This window comes from Carassius auratus, linkage group LG36F, assembly GCF_003368295.1.
Source record: "Carassius auratus strain Wakin linkage group LG36F, ASM336829v1, whole genome shotgun sequence".
In the NCBI taxonomy this organism is placed as follows: domain Eukaryota; kingdom Metazoa; phylum Chordata; class Actinopteri; order Cypriniformes; family Cyprinidae; genus Carassius; species Carassius auratus.
This window is the reverse complement of record NC_039295.1, coordinates 1,132,068-1,158,321: the sequence shown is the minus strand read 5'-3', so window position 1 is coordinate 1,158,321 and position 26,254 is coordinate 1,132,068. Positions and strand designations below refer to the sequence as shown.

General features: G+C 37.4%; 1 protein-coding gene across 4 annotated transcripts in view; it reads left to right on the top strand.

Moving 5' to 3' along the window:
• Nucleotides 1–14,313, top strand: part of LOC113068138 (E3 ubiquitin-protein ligase DTX3L-like) — a 49,887-nt gene extending 35,574 nt beyond the window's left edge. For 3 of the 4 annotated variants that reach the window (XM_026240773.1, XM_026240772.1, XM_026240775.1), the window contains exons 4-9: nt 4,855–4,962; nt 5,762–6,008; nt 6,230–6,384; nt 7,304–8,755; nt 13,719–13,936; nt 14,054–14,313. In XM_026240773.1, the coding sequence (XP_026096558.1) occupies nt 4,855–4,962; nt 5,762–6,008; nt 6,230–6,384; nt 7,304–8,755; nt 13,719–13,936; nt 14,054–14,123 (2,250 nt within the window). In that variant the 3' untranslated portion in view covers nt 14,124–14,313. The remainder of the gene's footprint in view (nt 1–4,854; nt 4,963–5,761; nt 6,009–6,229; nt 6,385–7,303; nt 8,756–13,718; nt 13,937–14,053) is intronic. The other variant, XM_026240774.1, reaches the window with a different exon arrangement.
• The last annotated feature ends 11,941 nt before the right edge of the window (nt 14,314–26,254 follow it).

Below are 26,254 nucleotides of genomic sequence, written 5' to 3'. Positions count from 1 at the left end.
TTCTGATTTGAATGTGCTTTTATCAGTTTGAAAACCGTGTTTGCATTTGAACAATGTGCTCAAAACGTGTAGTGTTTTGCAGGTGGTGGGGAGTATGAATGACAAAAGATTTTGTGGGTTTCGAGAAATGTGATCATTGCATGCATTTTGTTTGAAAGCAATGCAAAATGATTCCCTGTTTGGCCCGCATAGACTTCTGTATTGCTAAATGTGTAAAGAGTTTTGAAAATGTGGCTTGAGTATTGAACAAAGCTTTTAAGCAAATTAAAACTTGAAAAATTTAGCACCCATAGATCTGAACACATTTAATAAAGGTAAGACCAGATGTCATGACCATTACCATACCATGGTATTGTCCATATCTCAGAAGACTAAAGTGTTTTTCGAGCCTTACAATTTATGTATTTATTGGTGTCATGGGCTACTAAAAGCCTTTTGACTGGGTCTGGTCTAGAATGATTATGAGAAATAATGAATAAAGAAATAAATTAATAAATAATACATGCAAATAATGTATGCAATCAAGACATTTTTATAATGTTGTTCACAAAATAATTTTATTTTAGACATGGAAACCGTTCACTACCCATGATTCATATAATGGTTGATACGACATTAAAGGCAATATGGACATTGCCTTTAGTGTCACACACTGTTGTCAACGACTGGTGTGAGTGAATTATACTGATATATTTATTTTCCAAGCAATTATTTTCCAAAATATGGAGTTTTAGACATGCATATTAGCGGTGCGACTCCACAGGTGTCTCAACTTGTTGCAGAATTACTTGCACTCACTGGAAGTAGGCTAGTTATTAAATGTATTGATATTAAAAGAATTTTATTTATAAAAAAATTTTTTTTTTATGTTAATGTTAGGACTTCAGTGCAGCAGGTGATAGAAGTCAAGACTTTATACAGTCTGTGGATCACATGAAGTATCAAAACATCATAAACGGTCAAACAACCGAATCAGATTTGGAACCGAATAACATACTGACTGAAGAACAGCACTTGAATCAGAGGCTACGTTCACACCGCAGGGCTTAATGCTCAATTCCGATTTTTATTTTTTATTTTTTTGCAAGGCTGTTCAGATTTCCAATTAAATGCGACCTTTTGTGATCTCCTGTGTGAACGTGAAATGACTCAGAAGTGACCTACATGCGCAGAAGAGTACTCAACGGTGAACGCCGTCACTCGTTGTAAGCGGAAGTAGTTAACATTAAACATAGATGTCAACAACAGTGTAGTCAACAGCGGAGCTCTTTTTGCAATATTAAAGTTATTTCACCAACGGAGCCAGCACAATTACAACCTTCTCGTTTTAAGAAGAAAATTAAAAAGAAGGTTTTTGGCCATGGCGTTTTGTGGAGCAGTGTTAGCAATGTCGGTACAGAGAAACGTGTGGGTGCGGAGTCACAGCCAGGAGTGGTGGGATATTGATGTGAGTGGCTCTTCTCGTTCCCGCCTACTTCAATGCAGAATTATGGCGTTTGTAGCTTATCAATGACGTACGGGTCGGATACATGTGGCTTGGCTGTTCAGACGGAGGTCGCATTTCAAAAGATCGGATACGTATCGGATTCAGGACAACATACCCAAGTGGCCTGGGTCACATTTGAAAAGATTGGATCTGTGTCGTTCAGACTGTCATGAAAAGATCAGATACAGGTCGCATAGGGGCAAAAAAAAATCGAAATTAGGTCGTTTCAGCCTGCAATGTGAACGTAGCCATAGTTCCCTTTCAAAGAAACTTTAAAACAGCATCCTTTAAAACAGCCTCGGGAACGGAGCGAGGCTGGTGGAGTGATTGGAAATCATCGGTCTCGCATCCCACGGAGGAGATTGGAAGGATACTAAGGGCTGCTGCGACAGTGAAGGACGAGATAGGACCAGGCCTGGATTTTAGTTGGGTTTGGTTTTTGTTTGTGCGCTGTTTTGTCTTTATTTTATTATTAAAGCTACTTCCCACGAAATAACCTGGTTACAGTGGTGCCGAAACCCGGGAGAAGGAGGGACGCGCTGCCGAAGATCCCTTGCCGCTGGGTTGAACCCGCGGTGCCATCGAGCAGGCGTAGCAGTCGGGCGCCGTGGATGCTCAAGGCGGTGGGCTGGAGTGAGTTGCCTGGGACGGACAAGCTCACTGACAGCCGCCCGTAATGAGGACTGGTGGTTGCCGTCCGTGAGGGAGCAGAGGTGTCGCCGCCGTTCGCCTGGAGGACGGAGCCTGCTGCCGCCCGCCATGAAGCAGAGGAGCAGGGAACGGGGGACTCCTGCTGGCTGCCTAAGAACAGAGGAGCCGTCGCTGTCCACCGGGTGGCAGAGGAGTGTCGTGCCGTCCAGGGCCACCTCCAGGCACCATGGAGGAGTTCACCCAGCTGGTGGAGGGCCGAGCGGCAGTGCGTCTGGGAACCGGAACTAATTATTATTATTTTATTTTTTTTCCTCTCTCGTCTCTGTTGCCCCTCATCCTTCCTTTTCTTTCGCCTCATCTGTCCTACCCCCAGGTGCAGTCTTGTGGGTGCCCCCTGGCCTGCGAGGGGCAATGGGGGGTATGTGACGTGTGGGGCGTGGGTGTTTGTGTGTGAGTGTAGTGAAGAGCAAGCGCATTAAGCTTTTGAGGCGGTTGGGCGGAGCGCAATAATGTGTGTGTATGGTGTGCGTGTGTGTGTGTGTGTGTGTGTGTGTATGTATGTATGTGTATACACATACATGTATACACCAATGAACACTTTGCGTAAAAATCCACATATGTGGGAAGTGTGCATGCTGAGCACTTTGCATACTTTCTGAAATCCACATAAGTCTTAAGTGTGCAGGCAAGACTCTGCACAAATTCTAAAATCCTGTACGATGAGGGTTAGGCGTATTAGCGTCAGTCCCGTTTTCGGAGTTGGATAGACCCCGGAACCTTGGGCTCCACTCAACCAGTGAGTCTATTAACACACTTTGAAGCATTGCTCCACTCAGCTTTGAGGGTTATTGTGAGCATGGTACTTCCTTTCGGATGCTCGAGTTCTATCCCCTTCTGTGGAGTTGAATTTCTCACTCAGTGGGATTTTATTGTGGTAGTTTGGCAGCCCTCCCTTTTACCAAAATGGTTGCCTATGAGCCCGCTAATCCTTTTTGAAATCAGAGTTCTGCTCTCACATGAGTTGAGTTCTCTTGGGTTTTATTTATTTTCCCCAAAGCACCTGGAACCAGCAGCATGAACTAGGTGAATTAGGTCATTCCTATGCCTCTCTGATGTGCAAAATTTTTTGCTAGCTTGCGATACACTTACCCTTCTGAATCTAATGATCAAGCTGTAGGTCAAGCCCCCTCTCTAGTTAAGACTAAACTATTAATACTATAGTCGCACTGGTAGTGACGTCATGGGCTGTCGCCAACCAGTGTGTTTTTATTTTTATTTTTTATCACATCAAAACATCATAATTTAGTAGCAATGGGCTTTTTTCTGTCCTGTTTTTGACCCCTCTCATCAGAACACTCTGTTTGAATAGGCGTGGAGGATTTTAGACCAAGTAAATGTCCACTAAATTGATTGGGTAATAATTGTGCATGTTTGACAATCTACATCCTTAACAGATGGATGCTGTTGTGATTTTTAGGTAAAAATTACATATATACTTGTATCAAACAATCGGTTTAACAGACAAAGCAATTGAGTTGACTTTAATTTTCTCACAAGGTTCTGAATATGAGGCCCAAAAAAGAGAATCATCAATTAAAAATCTAACAAAAATTGTTCTTCTTTACACTAGAACCGCCACAGGGTAAATTTTACTCGTGGCTGTTTTTAAAACCTAAAACATGCTTTTGGGACGGCTACCGAAGATCGGATGGGTGACTTTTTCAACCTTGCAAGACTAAAAGCAAAGACTAAGTTGCATAATGTAATCATTAGAGGTCTGCTCTTTCCTGATGATGCTGCCATTATCTCACACACTGAACTACAACTTCAGTGCCTCATGGACAGATTTTCCCAAACATGTGGTGACTATGGACTGACTATTATCCTGCAAAAGACAAAAGTGCTAAGTCAAGACATGGATATTCCTCCTGTCATTATCACTGACAAAGTACTTGATGTTATCCACTAGTTTTCATATCTTGGGTCCACCGTCAGTGACAACCTGTCTGAAGATGCTGAGATCAATAAATGCATTGGCAAGTCTGCAAGAACCCTAGGCCAACTCACTACTCATGTCTGGGGGAATAATTAGCTTTCAACTTCATTATCCTTAAGAAATAAACGATGTGCAATCCGAAATGCCGGGAACAAACATAAACACTTGCACAACTCCGTTGATGCTCTGTAAAAATAAACTCCATCCACTGGTCCCTTAATGCTGTTTCTCTTTTGGTAATCTGTGCAGGGTTGTCTTGCCCTGGCAACCAAAAACACACTTCTTTTGTGACATTTGGCGACGCTCTCGCTCTGATCAGTGAAGTCTGTTGTGCTCTCAGTGCTCTGCTATACGGAGCGCGCGCTCTTCCGGCAGAAGTGCCTCATGACCCATATAAGGAAATTCCGCTCCATCTAACGTCACACAGAGCCATACTCGAAAAAAACTTTCCGAAACTTGTGACAAACCGGAAGAGGTTTTTTTGGAACAAAAATACTCCTTCAAACGTACAACTTAATTTTTGAAACTTTGTCCATGTTTAGCATGGGAATCCAACTCTTTAACAGTGTAAAAAACTCAGTATGCATGAAATAGCATTTCACCCCCCCCTTAAGTTCTTAAATTTATAATACTCTGTGACCTATAATGATTTGAAAATTAAAAAAAAAACTGTTATGGGTATAAAATATACAAAGTGATTTAACTTGTTTCTTGTTTTTAGAATTTAGCGGCAAGCAGAGCTGAAGGTCAAGACTCTGGATCATCTCTGGATGAACGGAAGCATCAAGATATCCCAAAGGTTCAAAATAACAAATCACAGACAGAGAAGGTACTGACTAAAGAGCAGAGCTTGAGTCATAGGTTCTCAGAAGGACATCATCTCCAGAATATCAGTAACTTTTATATTAATGGGTAACTGACAATTCATAGAATACAAAATAATTAAAACATTATTTTTGTTTCCATCTACGTCTGTCTGGAATAAACACATTATCACTTAACATAATTTAAGAGATTAGACCATATAATTCTCCAGGCATTTCCTTCCTCACTTACTTCACACCTGATGATATGCTACAGTGACTGATTAAAATGAACTGGTAACACAATATTTGAAGGACCAATTCTCACTATTAACTAATTGTTTATTAGCATGTACAGTATATTACTAGCATGTTGACTTTTTTTTTTCTTTTTTTTTGGTACTTATAAAGCACATTAATGCCTTTTTCAGTATTAGCATCTTTTAGCTCCTCTACCCATTACCTTAACTTAACAGCTAACTATTAATAAGCAGCATATCAGGAATTTGTTCTGGGAAAATCTCTTAGTTAATAGTGAATGTGTTCCCATTTCTAAAGAGTTATCCGTTAAATAGAAGTCAAATGACTCCTATTTATCCTATTTATTATTGTAGCCAGTTGTCGAATTTAAATGATGAAAGTGCTTCTACAATGGAATCAATATAAAATATGAAAACATAACTTATTATGGTGTAACTGATGGTCTGCATTTGCTATTTTCTAATCTTAAAATAGCTTATATACATAACTTGGTTATGAGTGAGTATGGTTCCTTTTTCATATAGAAATATGACTCTGCATTGATAATTATTTTTCATATAACAGGACATTTGTAGAGATGGTGTTGAAAGCAGAACCCAGTCACAACCACCAGCACCAGAGGATATTGCTACATTTAAAATCAAAGTGATCAGTCCAACACCATTTCCAGCGAAGTGGAGATGTAAATTAGAGAAAGCCCTTCAGAGCTGGTTTATTAAACTGGAAAAGATAAGAGAAAAGCGAGCATCAGTCCTCAGTCTTACACTCATGAATGATGGCTGTGCAGAGGTGGAGGTAACACCATCAACAGGTGACTTCATTCATGTCAATTCATTTTAATATTTTTTTTCTGTGTAAATCTTGTAGATGCTAGTATCTGAAATGGCTAAAATGCATTAAATTAAAACAATTTTTTTCCAGTTTTGTTGTATTATGCAAAGGCAATGTTTTCTTGACTATGAATGGTTTCTTCTGACTGATGTTACGTTTATATTTAAAAATATATATATATATATATATTTCTCTTTATAGCTCTAGAAGCTTTAAAAAAACACATGGCTTTATCTTTGAACATTAAAACTGAAAATGAGGACGTGGCTGTACTGATTTGTCTGGATGAAACCCATTCTGTGACCGTATCACAAAACTCCTCCGAGCCGGGCAAGAACAGGATTTCAACATCAAAGGTATAATATTTACTTTATTAGATATTGATTGCTGAGAGAGAGCTCGAGCTCTACACTTTTTCCTTGAATATATTGAATATGCAAATGAGTCCACACTAGGACTAGGTCAGATTCTGGAATTTTGAGTGGTGAGTGGATTCGGAATAAACTAGACGCCTCTGATTGGCCACTGCAGTCAAGAAATCAATAGATACGTCTGTGATTGGCTACATTACTCTCATTACTTACGCTGCAAGAACACGCCATAAAAAGAAACCTATGACCTATAGAGAAAAAGCCCCGTCCATTATGTTGATGAAATGGGTTAAATGTTTGTGAAGTAGGAAGTGGGTGGTCTCAAACAGTGTTTTTGTGATGGATTGTGGTGCACCACATTTTGAAGAAGAATATATATACACTTTTAGTGTAGATGTAGCCTACATCAGTGCTGGGCAAGTCTGTTCATTTGCCACATGACAGACACAAATGAACAGATCCTTCAAAGGACTCAGGAGGTAAAGGAATTATTTATGTCCCTATAAATTATCTTTGGCTGTATTATAATGATTTCCTTGTTTGGAATATGATCAAGATGAAGTAGGTGGAAGGGTTGAATTAGGCTGTTGAAAATATAACATTTAACAACACTCAATGAAATGATTTGAATAAAAATGCTGCTAAAAATTTTGCTATGTGAGATTGAATGAAAGAATCAGTAAAATGATTGATCTTCCATCACTACACTCAGATTTCACTCTCCGGCAGAGTTTAGCTCTGACCCTGATTAAACTCACTTGTCTGTAGCTAGTAATTCTTGTAATTCTGAAGGCCTTGATTATCTTGTTCAGGCATGTTTGATCAGGGAATTTTTTATGTATTCATTGTAACGTTCACTGTGGGGTATTAAATCCTTAAATAAAACCCCATCATGTGTTTTTAGGTAAACTGCAATCAACCTGTGACCTCAGATGACACAAATAATGGTGCAGAAGCTGCTGCATCTATTATAGTTCCCAGTGAGACTAAGACTGCTGAAAAACATCCAGAGACCTCATCTGGACTCACTGTTCCCCTGCATCAGTTCTGGTATCTGCATCATGCTTACAGAAAGGAGCTGGAGCTAATTGAGAAACAACATGGAGTCTCTATGCATGCAGAAGTGTCGGTGTCATTCAAATCCACCCAGAGATCAAGCAGTGATTCTGTCTCCAAAGCCTCGGAGGACTTTCAGAAACTTCTGTCTGAATGTGTTGAGAGTTTTAGTCAAGCTTCCATTAATCATAAATACATGGATTCAGTGATTGTGAAAGAGGCCCTTCATTACATCCAGTCAGAGAAGACAAAGATGTTGTTCACCATGTCTGCCAGTGACTGCCGGTTCTTTGGACCGAAGCAATTTACAGACATTATTGAAAGGGAGACAACAAGATCAGAACACCAATTTAAAAACAAATCAAATGAATTGGATGTAGATAACATTTGTCCACAAAGCAGATCTTCATTGGTCATGGACACAAAAGACTTTCCGACTCAACTTGAGATGGATAAGGTACATTGGGATCTGATTAAACTTTCCTATAAGGAAAAATTATTACAGATTGAAACAAAGTACAGAGTGTTATTTCATGAAGAAAAACTGCAGAAAAATGTATTTAAGGTTCATGCGCGATCCAAAGGAGATCAGCATATTAATCTTGAAAGTCATGCCCTCAGAGCTTTAACACATCTCTACCAGAAACTAGCCTCGGCCGCTGTCAGCTGTGAACTCACAAAACCTACAGATCAAACTGCTGTGGCCCCAATAGTAGAGAAACTTCAGCAGCAGAATTACTGTGTTGTTGCTGCAAATGAATTCAGTCCCTGGAAGCTTGTTGGACTGCCAGAACATCTTGGTCCCGCCATTGCTGATATTGAGAAGAAACTTCAGAAGCATGTGTTTGATGAAAAGAGGAAGAAACTTATTGGATACTCGGGTGACATTCCTCATGCAAGAGGAATCAGGTGGAATCAGACGCCTGAATATGGTCCAGGAGCAGTGGGTGGAGCAGCAGGAGATCAAACAGAGAGTCGTTTCAATAAAGAATCAGAAATAAATGCTAGACATAAGAGTAAAGGTGCTCATGCTGAAGAGGAGATGTGTACTATTTGTATGGACAGCTTCACTGACAACGAAAAACTTAAATGTGGGCATGAATTCTGTCGGGAATGTATAAGGATGTCAGTGGAGAGTCTGGGACCCATATGTCCTGTGTGTAAGGAAGTCTTTGGGAAAATGGAGGGAAACCAACCGGATGGAGCAATGAAAGTAATGAAGAACAGATTGAGTCTCCCTGGATACCCAGATTGTGGTACAATTGAAATACACTACGACATTCCCAGCGGCATTCAAATGGTAAGAAAATGTAAAAGTTAATTGTGATATACTTGAGATTATTAGGGGCCAAGCACCGAAGGTGCGAGGCACCTATTGTTTCTGTTAGCGTTATTATTATTCTGCTTCTTCTTCTTCTTCTTCCGCCACAAGTCTATGGCAGCCCATAGAACCGATTGCGGGAAAGTTGTATAATTTGGCACACTGATAGAGGGCAGTCCTAACATTAACTATAGCAAATTTGAAGTATCTAACTCCAACTCTCTAGTGCCACCACTTGTCCAAACTTTCAATGTTTATATGCTAATAACTTTTGAACCGTAAGCCAGAAAATGGAAATTCTTTTTTCCTCTGAATGAATCCCGAAATGCAAAAATCGCAAGGTTTAGTTTTTTCGCTATTTTCAATTTTTCGAAAAACCTACTTTTTCGAACTTGTCCTAGACGGTTAGTCTGATTTTCACGAAAATTGGCTCAGATCATCTTCAGACCATGCTGGCAAAAAGTTAAGGAATTCAAGTTGATTCGTCCAACCGTTGTCAAATGACACGTGTACAAATTTGATGAAAAGCAAGCAAAAATGCATTTAAGGCTATATCTCGGTAACGGTTTGGTATATTGAGACCAAACTTGGTGTGTGTTATAATAACCATGACCTGAGACTACCTGCAGTGTTTCGACACAGCGCCACCTAGTGGTCAGGAGATATGAAAAATGCATATTTTGGCTTATAACTTCTGAATGGTTTGGTCAAAAATCACACAACTGGTCTCTTTAGATTGAGTGAGTCATGTCGAGTCGAATGATATAAACTTTTTCCCGTGTCGAAGATTTTAGGCGTTGGACATTTTGAATTATGTTTTAAAATGCTGTATTTTTTGAACGCAGCATCGTATCGTTACGAAAATAATTACAAAAATATTTGGCTCCATGCCCTGAAGGCACTCAAAAAGTTTGGTGGCAGCGCCACCTTGTGGCCAAGAGTTATAAGGAAATATCACATAAATGCTAATAACTTTTGAATAAATTAGACTATTAAAATTAAAATGGACTCCCTATATTCTGTGGGTCATGCTGAGAGCATTGATACCAATTATGCGAAAATTCGCCATACTTCCTGTCCGCCATTTTGATTAATGTTGAAAACCTACTTTTTCGAACTCCTCCTAGACCGTTAGTCCGATTTTCACCAAATTTGAGATGAATCATTTTCAGACCATGCTGGCAAAAAGTTATGGATTTCGTGTCGATATACGAAACGGTTCTCATTTAGCGCATTAACGAATTTGCTGGAAGGGTGCCAAAATGCATTTGAGGCTGTATCTCTGCAACGCTTTGACATATTTGCACCAAACTTTGTATGTGTCATCGCCACCTCACACTGACCATGCCACATAAATTTGGTAACAGCGCCACCTATTGGTCAAGAGTAATAAACCATTCAATAACGGTTAATAAATACACTTATTAAAATGCTAATAACTTTTAAATGCATTAGCTTATTGCAATGAAAATGGTCTCAAAATATTCCCTGGTTTATGCCGACTACATAGATACCAAATATGCCAGATTAAGCTGAACCTCCGGTCGGCCATTTTTATTTATGTTGAAAACCTACTTTTTCGAACTCCTCATCAACCGTTAGTCCAATTTTCACCAAAATTGAATCAGATGATTTTCAGACTGAGCTGACACAAAGTTATGGATTTTGTGTCGATAGACAAAACCGTTTTTGCATACCACAGTGACAAATTTGAGGCACAATGCCAAAATGACACTTGAGGCTGTATCTCTGGAATGCTTAGGCATATTGACACCAAACTTTTTGTGTGTTATTGTCATCTCACACAGAACACACCAAAATGATTTGATTACAGCGCCACCTGTTGGTCAAAAGTGATAGGCCTTTTAATCTTATTACTAGTGGTTGTATTTATGATTTTTCAGCCATTTCAAATACAATCATCCTAAAATTGTTGTAATTGCTCATTGTTGAATTTGGTGTGATGCTCCATGCTATGTTTAGCTCCTGAATTTGCCGGTGGAGTGCTTGGCCCCGTAATTGCTGCTTGCAGCTATATTTGTTATTATTATTATTATTATTATTATTATTTATATATTATTATAATATAACAACTATTATTAGCTTTATAACACCAACTATTCTGTAGAGCAGTGTCCAGTCATGTTCCTAGAATGGTTACTTAAAAACATACTTGAACCAGTTAATCAAGGTGTTCAGCATTAGTTTCTATCAGGGCTCTGAACCGGTTCAAGGAATGAAAACGAAAACCAGAAACGAACAAAATTTTAACCGAAACTAAATCAAATTTTATAGTTCCAAACAGAATCGAATTTGAAATGGCCATTAACCGGTTAATAACGTTATTTTATTGTTCTATTTGATATTTGCTGTCGACCAATCACTAATTCCAGTAGTACAGCATATGCAAATGTGACGCTGAAGCCAACGAGTGAAATGTCCGCTAAGCTGTGAACTCATCATAGGCAAGTCTCAATGTCAATGCACCAATCTTAGAGTTTATCTAAGGATAGTGTGAGATTAATTCAACAGAACACACGCACCTGAAACGCTTCTGTGAATGGAGAAAACCGAAAAACTATAGGCTTACATAAAAACAACTTCTTGGCTCTAAACCGAGGTGGACACATTTCTCTCCCTCTCCTCCTCTTGCCTTCCCTGCTTGCGCTATCGTCTATTGTCTCTGAGAGACTCTCTCTGCACTGCTCTCCAAAATCATGGATTTGATCGACTGGTCTCTCAATGCAATTGACACAATCTTCTCGATGAGAAGCTTGGGTTCAGGGGAACCTTGCCTGCCCTGCCGGAACGTTTGCAGCTGGCTACACAATGGACACGTGGGAGAGGTGGTGGGTTCAGTCTGGCGGTTCTTTCCATGGAGGACATTCAGTCCAGTCCCCTTTATTTCTATAGCACATTTTACAAACTCAAAGTTTCCAAAGTGCTGCACAAAAGACTCAGAACATACAAAGCAATTAAAATATATATAATACAAAAGATAAAAATAATAAATACCATTGAAGATATCTACCTATTCGCAACCATGATAACAGGTCTTCTGCTGATTGGACTAGGCTTTACCCTGGGTTATCGAAAAATTGCGGTCAGCACTGAGACTGAGACTATTATCTGCAATATGCATAACCTCACGAAGAAGCTCACGGCTTTGGAAAAGGAATTAGAGAAAATTGAGGGATTTGGAGACCAGAATGGACAAAGAGAGTGACCGTGAAATTGGAATGTAGCTACTTGCCCCAAGACCAAACAATTGGAATCTTCTCTTCTTTCGGCTCCCTCTACCAACACTGGCCTTGGCCAGTTGTAATAACATCTCTCCCGGAGGAGTACTGCAGTGAGACGCTCTTGCGTTCCTCCCGCTCTTCCACAGACACCTGTTGACTCTGTCTAGGACCTGACCAAGGCTGTCTCCATGTCAACTTGCTGTGACACTATCACAATCTACGGACTGAGGCACCTAGATTGAATCACAACTCTCCAGGCCTACAAATACACAAACTCTTACATGCATACACACACATACGTACATGTATACAGATATAAACCACCCCCCACCCATCCCTCGCCTTCGCCACTTTTTACCGCCAGTCTGACAAGCGGGTCTGCAACTAGCGCCGTAGGGTTGATAAACCGGACGGCTGCTTGACCGCGCTGGATTATCTCAAAGTTGTGTGTTTGTATTGATTATGTGCTTTTGTTGCTTAGGTGTTTTTCCTGTTCTCACATTGTACTCCCAAAGGAGCATAGTCTGGGTATTGTTTCCTACATTCCTGTCCTGTCTACCCCTTCGTTGTATGTATGCATGTATCGACAGGTTGATGGCTAATTTCGCCGGTACTTGTGACTAGGGACAATAAAGGGCTACTACTAAAAGGAATGTAGGCATATACACTAAATATATTTTGCTTAAATCATATTGACAGATTAATGAAACGAAAGAAAAAATTTGCTGAATTACGGTTCATTGTGACACGTTCCAAAGGAAAGCGAGTTTTCTTTATTTTGTAAAAGCTTGACAGCTTTGAATAATGTCTTCTGTGTAACCAACCAGCTTTGGTATGAAAGCTTCTCCTTAAATTAATTAGTTTTTGTTTTTATAGCCTAAACTTTACAGGATTTATTTTGGAGAGGAAAATAATAGGTAACTATTTATAATATTTGTAAACATTTAGCTTTAGACTACAGGCACTTTAGCCTTCATTATTTCAGAAAGTAATGGGGCTAATAAAATGCAACATGAGCCGCTACGTCTTATACAGGATTTTTTTTTTTTAGCAATGCAGCAAACATTTTTTAAATATCTTAAACATACTTTGATATCTTTGAATGTTGATAGAATATATATATTTTTTTTTTTGTAGCCTACATTTGGCCAAAATCTAGAAAAGATGATGCTGTATTGGCTGGGACTAAGCGCAGCGGGTTATTGGCTAACATTAGAGTTCAATTTTTTCTTTTTCTTTTTGAGTAAAGAAAACACTGTACTTTATTATTATTATTATTATTATTATTATTATTATTATTATTATTAGGTAAATTATAGGCAAAGAATATTGTTTTTAAAAAATAGCGTTATTAACCAGTATTTCTTTCACCCAAACCGGTTTCGGAACTATAATGATATAAGAGGAATGCAGGAACAGAAACGTTAAAATATAGATTCCGCTCTGAGTGAACTGATTGAATTATTTCCAGATTTCAAGCCCTGGTTTCTAATAATCGTGAACAATCAGATTAATTGGTTCAGGCAAGTGTGAAAATTGGCCCTCCTGTAGCACGATTAGACACAATGCAGAAAAACCATGAAACTTGTATAACTTCTTTTTTTATATTTATTTCTTCATAAATATTATATTTTATTTACATAGTTTTAAGATAATTTGTACAGTAATACATCATCTTTGTAATTTCTTTATTTTTTTAGAAAAAGCATCCAAACCCTGGGCAGTATTTCCATGGCGCAAGACGTCATGCATACTTGCCTGACAACCGCGAAGGACGGGAAGTGCTTTCACTGCTGCAGAGAGCTTTTGATCAGAAACTGATCTTTACTGTTGGGACCTCGACAACCTCTAGTTTAAAGAATGCTGTCACCTGGAATGATATTCATCATAAGACCAATACACATGGCGGGCCTCTAAAGTACGAATTGTCCAGCATGTCCTTCAAAATCATTTTAATCAAACATTGTTTTTATTTGGGTTTCATGTAAATAATGTAGTGGATCTTGTATATTAATTTATTTTTTTCTGTCAACAGTTATGGCTATCCAGACCCTGACTATCTGAGGAGAGTAAAGGATGAGTTGAAGGCCAAAGGCATTGAGTGAGGATTGGATTTATGTTCCCAAATGCACATCTAAGCCTAATATTTAAAAATGAGAAATTAATTGGTTATTATGTTATACTTAATTTATATACAGTGATTTTCAGAAGTATTCAGACCCTTGACTAGTTTACTGAAAAACAAACGATGTATTGAACTCTTGTTCTGTGTGAAGCAAAAAATAAATCTCTTAAATCTCGAATTTGAAAGTGACATTGGTTTAAACAAATTCAAAAATCTAAAACATAAAATCTTCCTAAAATGCAACCCCTCTGCTCGTGATCCATGTTTACACCGCTGAAATATAACAAAGTACAAGTCATTTTTTTCTTTGGCTTTTTCATATTCAATCCCTAATAATTCTGATGCCATAGTGGTTGTTGTATGTCCAAAAGTGTATTCATGTGACACACCTGCATACATGAAGAACACTTTATCACTGATCAAGATCATAAAGTCATGAGGTAGCTCTGAAGGAAGGCTGTGCCATCAAACCAACATGAACCTCATGGAGCTAATTTAAAGAGAAGATTGGGAAAATAGTATTCCCAGTCACGTGAACAACTCAAACATCAAATTGTGGCTTCACTTACAGGAGATGAATATGGGGGGAAAAGTTAAATGTTTGTCAATTGTAATTGAGGAAACATTGGTAATACTTATAGTTTCCAGCTGTACATTGTTAGTCCATGTTGGCTCAGGTCCATTGAGTAATATTAATAGGCAAGTTTTTTAATAATGCATCAGTTATTTATTTTTTTGTTTGCACTGTCCCCGTCTGCACTGGAAGCACTGCAAAACATACAAATTTATAATCCAATGAATAATTGAAATGGTTTAATAACAGATTTTTTTTATTTATGCATTACAAAATAGATGAAGGATGGTAAAAAAGTTAATTGTACTCAACATTTATGTAAAAAATAAAAAAAGTTTAAAAAATGAAAGTTACTTCAACAAATTTTCTAACAACAAAACATACAATCCATCTTCATTAAAATCCACCCAAACCACCAAATTGTATTATTCAACAGATCTTGCAAAAAAACAAACAAAAAAAACTTCACTTAGAACACTTCACAAAACATCTTCATAATTCCATACATCTTTACACCCTCATTAACTAATTTTTAAACTTAAATTCATGTCTTATTCTTGCTTAACTAAATCTCTAAAAGTACTATCAACATCATTTGCTTCTTTCAGTCTTAAAGAATCAATATTCCACCGTTTTTTTGTATTGTAATAGATTGAATTTTCTTTTTCTATTTTCACAGAAAGGGCACTTTCAACAGTGATTAATAATACTTACAAATGCATTCACAGCAACAATTCCATCTAAGACTTTCCATTGCAAGTCTTCTGTAATTTTGGTCAGTGGTGGTTTATGCAATACTCTCTATTCTGGTTTACAATTCTCATCCACACCAAAATGTAATTTCCAAGGAATATCCGTTTTGCTCTTGAGCTTCTCTTTGTTCAAAACTTTAACACTCATCTCATGCATTTTTTTTTACCCAACAGAGCATATTTCCAAACTCTTTGCTCTCATATCATTGAGCAGTGGGTGAGAAAACTCTTCTTCTGCAATATCAGTTGAAATATACATATTTGGAAAGGAGTCATTTTATCAGTTAAAGGGGGGGTGAAATGCTCGTTTTCACTCAATATCCTGTTAATCTTGAGTACCTATAAAGTAGTACTGCATCCTTCATAACTCCAAAAGTCTTTATTTTATTATATATATAAGAGAAAGATAGTCTGTACCGATTTTTCCCGGAAAAACACGAGCGCCTAGAGGCGTGACGTGTGGGCGGAGCTAAAGAATCACGAGCGCCAGTAGGCTTTTGAGTTGAGAGCATGTGGAAGCTGTGACACAGATCCAGAGACTGAAATTTAACAAGAGCAGCATCAGCAAAAGCGTCTCTATGTGGTATGTACTGAAATATACTGTATATATTTGCTTAGCGGTTTTGGAAAATGACTAAGTTCCACTTTATGTCGTCTCTTTTTTTTTTTTAAGCTGTACATGTGGAAAGTGCAGTTTGATGACAACATCACATGTTGTTTACTTGATGTGCTTACGCGCCGATAGCTAAGTTAACAACACAGAGATATTTGAAGCAGCTTTACTCACCGCATGTGGTTCCAACACACAATCGTGACCCTTTTCCGTTGGGACTGCATTATCCTTAAGAAATAAACGAAGTGCAATCCGAAATGCAGGGAACAAACACAAACACTTGCACAGCTCCGTTGATGCTCTGTAAAAATAAACTCCATCCACTGGTCACTTAATGCTGTTTCTCTTTTGGTAATCTGTGCAGGGTTGTCTTGCCCTGGCAACCAAAAACACACTCCTTTTGTGACATTTGGCGACGCTCTCGCTCTGATCAGTGAAGTCTGTTGTGCTCTCAGTGCTCTGCTATACTGGAGCGCGCGCTCTTCCGGCAGAAGTGCCTCAGGACCCATATAAGGAAATTCCACTCCATCTAATGTCACACAGAGCCATACTCGAAAAAACTTTCAAAAACTTGTGACAAACCGGAAGGAGTATTTTGGGAACAAAAATACTCCTTCAAACGTACAACTTAATTTTTGAAACTTTGTCCATGTTTAGCATGGGAATCCAACTCTTTAACAGTGTAAAAAACTCAGTATGCATGAAATAGCATTTCACCCCCACTTTAAACAACCATTATTGTATCCCATTATTAACCTCATCTCTTCTTCAGTTAGAGTATTTTAACACTGTCCAAAAAACTCAATTTATCTTCCTTGATCTTATTCCCAGACACTATAGTGCCATTGCATTAACTCTGTCAAAGTTGCATCCACAAAAAACAATTGCCCCAGTGTGACCACTTTCACATTCATCAAGCCTTGGGTTATTCCAGAGGAAGTCCTTTCACCAATGTCCAATCTTGCTCCTCCCACTAAAGGTTCCTTCAGGAGCCAAAACAATGACAATACAGGTGTCTTCCTTGAGATATATATATATATATATATATATATATATATATATATATATATATATATATATATATATATATATATATATATATATATATATAATATAAACATGCTTTCAAAACACTAAAACATTGTGGAACCCAATACAACTTGTTCCATAATAAATCAACAATTAATGCTTGTATTTTTAATAACAAAACCCTAGGTGGTTCAAGTGATTCCAGATGATGCCAGTGTCGATGCCTGTAGTAGCCATTTCCACATCTTAATTGTCCTTCAATAATTTCTACTACCCCTTCCCAGTTTTTTTAACATGCTGCTCATCACTTAAAAAACCCACTTCTCCTGGCAAACAAGGTTTTCCCTCCTTCCATCCACCCATCTCTACAGCAGCACATTTACTCCAATTTACCTTTGCTGATAATTTTCCATATCCCTCCACAACCCTTTTCATTCCTTCTTCATCTTTTCCAGTAACAGCCACTTGGGGGGAAGTCGTGGCCTAATGGTTAGAGAGTCGGACTCTTAATCGAAAGGTTGTGAGTTCGAGTCCCGGGCCAGTGCATGTACAGTTCTCTCTCCACCTTCAATACCACGACTTAGGTGCCCTTGAGCAATGCATCGAATCCCCAACTGCTCCCCGGGCGCCGCAGCATAAATGGCTGCCCACTGCTCCGGGTGTGTGTTCACAGTGTGTGTGTGTGTGTGTGTGTGTGTGTGTGTTCACTGCTCTGTGTGTGTGCATTTCGGATGGGTTAAATGCAGAGCACAAATTCTGAGTATGGGTCACCATACTTGACTGAATGTCACTTCACTTTCACTTTCACTCATTTCAACATCTGCATATGCAGACAAATATAATTTCTTTTTACCATACCATACAGTGTTACAACACCCATTAAATATTTTCTCAATTTGAGGCATAGAATATAACATCCCCGATAGGGAACACCCCTGTCTTATCCCTCTGTTCACTCCAAAAGGAGCACTTAAACCACCATTGACCTTTACAATACTTTCAGTTTCAATGTCACTATATAGCATCCTAATTAATAAATCCAGAGGGGAAACCAAACCTCTTAAAACAGTACTTGTGCTCTACTCGATCGAAGGTTTTCTCCTGGTCTAATGAAATGAGGCTGAAATTTTGACCTGTCAATTTCACCACGTCAAAAACAAATCTGATTACAGCAATGTTATCAATTATCAATATTTCAGGCACAAAATGACTGATCGTTATGTATTATTTGCTCCATCACTTTCTTTAAACAATTAGCCAAAGCTTTTGACAATATTTTTAAGTCAACACATAAGAGATACTGGTCTCCTTTTTTCCTTCAAATCGCCCTTCTTTGGGAACAAAATTAACACTGCATGCCTAGGTAATTTCTCCTTCAATATGCTATCACAAACAACCTCCAAAAAATCACTACCTGTGATGCCCCAATAAGATTTGTAGAACACTACAGTGACGCCATTAATTCCTGGAGCTGTTCTGTTATCCATACTTTGCAAAGCCTCATATAACTTGTTCTCAGTAAATTGTGCTACTAATTTCACCTTATCGGTCTCCTCTACTTGCGGTAAATCACTCAGGAAATTGTCACACAATTGTCTATCTTCCACATATTCACTTTTATATTACTCCTCATAGAACTCAGCAATTCTCTGTCGTATATATCCGATGCTTCACTTAGCTACCATCCATTAGCATCTTTTAGGCAATGAATAAAACTACTTGGGCCAATCTTCTTTTATAAACAAAAAGAAAAAAAAAAAAAAACTTTGAAGGAGCATCCATCTCAGACAAATCCTGGAAACGAGATCTAATTAAGGCTCCTTATGCTTTATATCCCAACAGATTTTCCAAGACATTTTTTCTTTTGAATTTCAGTAATATAATTGTCAATGTCCTTTATCTTTTTGGCTATGCTCCTAGTGACATTGACATGGTATTATTTACACAGCTGTTGTATTTGTTTTTTCCCAATTTCCCACCATGGTTGCATACTTGAAAACATTATTTTTACCTGATGGACTAATGGACACTTTGCCCTCCCATGATCCTTTGCACTGATTCTTTGCATGAAGACGGTGCCTCCCTGTGGGCACATGTTTATGATGATGCAGAAGGGCATTTAAAAAAAAAGTTGTTTGGTACCCTACACCCTTATCCCTTCAAAGCTTTGAAGAGATTAGGGCATATGTATGAGTCCTTCCACATCGAATGCAGGGCCAGAGTTTCTTTCAGTCTCCTTCCTCTTTTTTTAAAAGTGTAAGCAATGTTTAAATATCTCATTCATTCTTTCATGCTATAAAACTTGCTTTTATTGATGAGATTTTTGCCTTATTTCAAATACAAATATCTAAAAACTCTGCCTTTTTAAAGCATAAGCAATGTTTAAATACTTCATTCATGCTGCAAAAATTGCTTGAATTTTCTGGAATAACATGAAGAAATGGAACAAACTTTGCCACAGTTCTTCTGGATTGAGTCTGTCTCAGTTTGTTCTGTTTCTTCATGTCACTCCAGACAGACTGATGATGATCAGATCAGATCTTTGTGTGGAGCACTGGCTGCTGTCAAGACTCCTTGTTACAACAAAAACTCACTGGATTATTACAATTAATGGCAAATATAATGTTTGGAAATGTAAACTGATATTTCCTACTGACACACTACAGGAAAAGATAGAAATAACTAACTTAAAAATTTTTGTTGGTGAAAATATTAGTTGTCTAAGACTTTTGCAAAGTACTGTGTATATATACGATACAATATTTAGTCTTGTTTCCTGGGTAAACAAGTAACATTATTTACCAGCGGGGTAAGAATGGAAACAAGATGATTTTTTATTTATTTATTTATTTATTTTCAACAGGCCACTTTAATTTTCATCATGCAGACACGGAAAATGTGACAAATGCCTTTATATAAGAGATCCTTTAGATGAGGAAACTGCATTATTTCACAGGGAGTTACTTTTATATTAGGAGAGGATTTAATTTAATTTATTTTGCCATATCAACATGCATTTTATTCGAAGGGTACCATCATTAAATGGCGTTCACTTGATAACATCTCGTTGCAACCTCTAAGTAACCTAATAATTAAAATTTCCTTTAGGATTTCCAGTGTGGTTGGATGCATTGATTACACAGACATTCTCATCATCTCACCTTACAAAAATGATAACTGTATGGAATGGAAGGTTGCAAGATTGAGGTCAAGATATATGCCATAATCGCCACCACAGCTGTTAAATAACACTAATTATACACAATTTAGTTGGTAATTTTTATGTTCTACAATTACAAAAGCAATAAATTATTATTTTCCCTGTTGGAATTTAATTATTGGTATTGTGGCCATATCCTCTTTATCTGTCAGTGATGGTGCAGGTTTTCCTCCCATTTTACAAGTCCTTGCCTTCTTGCTGTTGGCTTCTGAATAGATTTCAAATGTTTTTCCATTAGCCTAATTAAGAAATATGTTGGATTAGAGAACATTTGATTATGTGAAAAAGCATTAGACTGTGGGAAAAGCTGCAGCACATTGAAATGGATGTACATTTGAATATTTATTGAATGCCAAATATTTGTAAAGGGTCTGTAATGTTAGCCTATTTCACGTTTTAAACTTTACCTGATTGAATTATGATTGAATTGTTTTTCCTTTTTTGCCTGAGAAGATGCCATGAAAATGAATATTAAATTAACTATCTGCTAAATTTCACCTCTGATAACATTGATTTAGAATTAAAGTTAAGCATTCTATAGTATGCAGAAGTGTTTTTGGCAGGAGCTGTTGCCATGGTGAATCATAATTTCAGAGCTTTATTGATCTCAGCTTTTCATAGTTGTGATGTTCGCACTACTAAAAATCAACCTACAGAGAGTGGATTGAAGTTACTCTGTTCAGCTGTTCAGAGTTTCACAACTTAGGGTAAGTCAACTCAGAGTTCAAGTTTTAACTCTGAGTTTGTTGAAACTCCTTTCTGGAATACACCACAGATCTGTCAACAAAAGGCTCTATATTAACAATAAGGTATATCATCTACATTGATCTTCAGTATCCTATTTAACCTGAGGTACATTTCAATGAGGTTCATCCAACTCGGAGTTGAAATTTGAACACTTGAGTTGACTTACCCTGAGATGGGAAACTCAGAGTTTTCCGTTTCAGAACAGCTGAGTTAAAGTTAGTTCAGTTGACTCTGTGTTTAGCTCGTGCATGAAAAGCCATGGCATAAATAAAGATTTTAATGAAAAGTAATAATTTGTTTTGTTACATTCAATTGTGAGTTCATATTAATGGTCATGTTACTCAAAGAAATGTTTGCAAAAGATCGCTAATATTTGCTAACGTCATATCATCACAGAATGCATGATCCATTTTCTCAAATATTGCCTATTCGAGAGAGAGAGAAATGGAAATTGTGTGTATTTGTGTCTGTGCATGTATCTTTTTAGAGTGAGTTTACTTAAAAACAGCGATTCTATCCTCTCATCGCTGGAAAATATAATGTAGCAATTCAGTATGTAAACTGTGTTTAAAAAAAGTCGTGGGGCAACGTTGACAAGTTTTTTTTCTCCTGGATGTTTGAGCTGTGCGATTTCCGATATATGTGTGTGTCGGGGGTAGGGGAATAAAATAGAATTGGGATTGGGCTTTTAACTCTTAATCACTAGTATAATATCAAAGGTAAAATCTGGCGAAACCATAAATTAATAATATTGAATATATATATATATTGAATTCATGTTCATGGTATCCCACAGGTAAAAAATTAAATAAAAAACTTAAGACAAATTTTATTTACTCATTGTAGCAATGTACAGGATTTGCCTTAAATGATCAATCTATATGACCAGAAATTTGAAAGTGTCATGTTATAATTACTTAGATGCAAAGCTCACATTTAAACCCCATGTAGATAACTTGGTGAAAAGCTGAGAGTTAAACTACGATTTTATTACAGAAATAAGGCTTTTTTTAATTTAAAGGCAAAAAAGGAACTTGTTGCTGCTACCTTTTTATCTGTTGTAGACTATTGAGATATTCTGCACTTGCATGCAGCAAAGTTTGTTTTACGCTCTTTGGACTCTGTATACCATTCTGCCCTACACTTTGTCACTAAAGCTGAGTGTTTTACACATCATTGTAGTTTGTACCGCTTATCAGGTTGGCCTCCACTATCAAATCGTAGACCGCATCACTGGCTTATTCCTATTTTAAGGCAGTGATAGGACGGTTATCTTAAGTTTTCTCTTTTGTAGAAAACAGTAGATAGAATCTTTGGTCTAAAAATAGCATTCTTTTTACTACACCTGGTGTAAAAATCTGAATTTGGTAAAATCACCTTCCATTACAATGCTCCTTCAACCTAGAATTGCTTTGGAGAAAAAACTGAATGATTTTAAATTGTCACAGAAACTTTCAGCTATAAGTCTGTGTACTTTCGTATAATTTGTAACATTTAATATTGAAATCGGAAAAATTAAAAATCGGAACATATTCAAACCAAAGGAAAAATCAAGACTTTGGCTTCATTTTTTTTAAATTTTTTACGTTCAGGGACAGAAAAATATTAACTTTAATATTCGACCTCTACATATGGGTGGGAATGAAACACTCCTCTTTTCTAATTGGTCAACCAAACATTACGACATAATGATAGTCCTAAAACATAATAAGAGTCCTAATCTTCTACATATTCTTAATGTTTGTTTATTTCTACTACATTTTCTCTTCATTAAACAGGTTTCCCTGATAACGATTGATCTTGGAGCTTAAGAGCGTTTTCTACAAGTCAATTTTGCGATCGTTCATTATTGTTGAAACCGGTTGAAATAATGACTTAATTGCAGTGTGGCTTTGCAATCACTTAACCACGCTGGGCACTTTGTGATTATAATTTATTTATATATAGTATAAAGTAAATACATTTACTTTATCCATTTTTTTTCCCTGCTGGTCTTGCTTGGATGTCTTCTCACAACCTCGACTAGACGTGTAAAAGACGTCAGTGCACATCTATTCACAACCTCTTTAAAACCTCTTAAAAACATGTTGCACTTTAATTATTGCAGTATTAACTAAGGTATAAGCACAGCTTTTGCATATTCCACAAGAATTTCACAAAGGGTCATGATGATGGACGTGTAATACATGTGTAAAAGACGTCACCTAGTGACGTCCTCTCACAACTGATTCACGACAGGGTATATACCATATTTTTCAGACTATAAGTCGCACTTGAGTATAAGTATACTCAAGTATAAGTTGAGTATATAGTCCAAAATACGTCATGATAAGGAAAAAAACATATATAAGTCTCACTGGACTATATCGCATCTATTTAGAACCAAGAACCAAGAGAAAACATTACCGTCTACAGCTGCGAGAGGGCGCTCTATGTCTTCAGTGTAGACTACAGGAGAACTGAGCAGCATAGAGTGCTCTCTCGCAGCTGTAGACGGTAATGTTTTCTATTGGTTCATATCTCTTGGTTCATTTCTCTTGGTTCATGTCAAATTAATTTTGATAAGTCGCACCTGACTTTAAGTCGCAGAACCAGCCAAACTATGAAAAAAAGTGTGACTTATAGTCCGGAAAATACAGTATTGAACTGCATGTAGCTAAAAGTCAAAGTAACAATTATACATGCAACCCCAAAGAACTATAGACATGTACAAACCTATCTGAATGCATTTTTAGGAAATGTTCTGTTACATATTTCTACCGTATTTATGCCATCCTACCACAACACTTTTTGGCCGGGGACACGACGTCGCCATCGGACCAATGTTTGCTGGGTTCTTGCTTTTGTACAGACAAATACATACAAAATATGTCATGTGTTCGAAAAAAAAACTGTCGGGGTTTTGTCTTAAGTGAAAATAAACAGTTGAGAAAAATTGGATGTGTATCATTATAATGGATGCATTGTCTCTCAAAGTGACTGTGCATAATTTACTAAATCTGCTGTGTCCTTCACTGCTCTTGACTGAATTACTTTGTAGTTTTAACCAGACTTCATCCATCTCCAACCAAAAATTCAGACACCAGATATAATTGTTTACATCGTTTTACTAGTGGGTGCAGGACACTATAGTTTAAGTATAGCAAATGCTTAAACACAGCATGACAGAAATTAAGATTTGGTATGGTTTTGGTAAGGCGGAAGATGTGAAAAGAAAATGTAAGCATTTTAGAAACGTGTTAATTTACTGAATATTGTGTGAAAACATGAATTGTTAAAGGTATGTTCACAACAGACTGATGTTGTGCTAATTGTGTTTAGAGTTTTGAAAATGTGACCACCCCTGTTGTCACTACTGGCATGGCTATGGATAAACAGGCACCGGGAGAACATGTCATTCACTTCTTCGTCTGAAGCTTGCGTCCGAAGCAGGGCAGGGAGCTAGAGGACACAGTGTCATTACATTGTCATTACAAATGAAGACCTAATGTTCCAAACATTAAATAAAGTGTAAAAACTATACTTTTGAAACAGCAGCAACTCAAACGTATTAAAATATCTCTATATAAAATATTGTAACAACTGATAAGCATTATTAAGTAACAGATCACTAAAATATTTAGAAATGGCTGATTCCAGTCTCGGGGGAATAATCAGGTGTTGATGATCTTTCCATTAAATCTGCATAGAGTAAAAAATACCTCTTTGAATTGGTTTTGTGGCTGCAATCAACACAAAGAATCAGAGAGACAAAAAAATCATGCCTGGGAGTGGGAGAGGAATAGTTGGAGGGAGAAGAGAATTTGGATCAGAAGAAGATAGGTAAGGGAGAAGAAGTAAGGGAGGGGGTAAGAATGTGTGCTGGACTGTATATGTTTGTTTGTTTTTCCCTCTTACACACGTGGAACCTATGAAAGCTTATTTCTGCCATGGAATATAAAGGGTAAAGGGTAATTGTGACTTTTTTTTTTTCATCTCACAGTTCTGACTTTTATTTCTTGCAATTGTGAATCTGATAAAGTCTGAATTACAAGATGTAAACTAGCAATTCCAAGAATAGAATTTCTCAGCATATCCAAAACCTCAGAACAACTTGATGTAACAGAAACTATGTACTCTCTCTTTTCTAGCATTTTAAATACAGTTGCTCCTTTACACTTAAGGAAACCAGTATGACACCATGGTATAATGAGCATACTCGCACCCTAAAGAGAGCAGCTCAAAAAATGGAGCGCAGCTGGAGGAAAATAAAACTAGAGTTATTTCATATTGCTTGGCGGGTAAGTAACCTATCCTACAGAAAAGCATTAAAAACTCCTAGATCCGATTACTTTTCTTCTCTTTTAGAAAAAAACAAACATAACCCCAGGTATTTATTCAATACAGTGGCTAAATTAACAAAGAATAAAGCCTCAACAAGTGTTGACATTTCCCAACATCACAGCAGTAATGACTTTATGAACTACTTTTACATTGACACTTCACTTCTAAATTCGATACTATTAGAGATAAAATTGTAACCATTCAGCCGTCAGCTACAGTATCGCATCAGACAGTGCACTATAGATCCCCTGAGGAACAGTTCCACTCATTCTCTAGGAGAGGAAGAATTGTATAAACTTGTTAAATCATCTAAACCAACAACATGTATGTTAGACTCTATACCATGTAATCTCCTAAAAGAGGTGCTTCCAGAAGTCACAGATCCTCTTCTGACTATTAATTCCTCATTGTCATTAGGATATGTCCTAAAAACCTTCAAACTGGTTGTTATTAAGCCTCAACAAAAAACCACAACTTGAACCCAAAGAACTAGTTAATTATAGACCATTAATTATAGATCTCGAATCTCCCTTTTCTGTCCAAGATACTAGAAAAGGTGGTATCCTCACAGTTATATTCCTTCTTAGAGAAAAATGGTATATGTGAGGATTTCCAGTCAGGATTTAGACCGTATCATAGTACTGAGACTGCTCTCCTTAGGCTTAACTTTTCCAGTCTTCTCTGTTTCCTCGATGACTTGTTGGTCTTCGCTCCATCTGAACAAGAGGCACTGAGGCGCTTGGAGATCGTATTTTCTTGATTGAGATCCAGCAACCTAAAGCTAGCTCCTAAAAAGTGTCATTTTCTGAGGAAGTCCGTAACGTTTCTGGGCCATGTGATAGATGGTACTGGT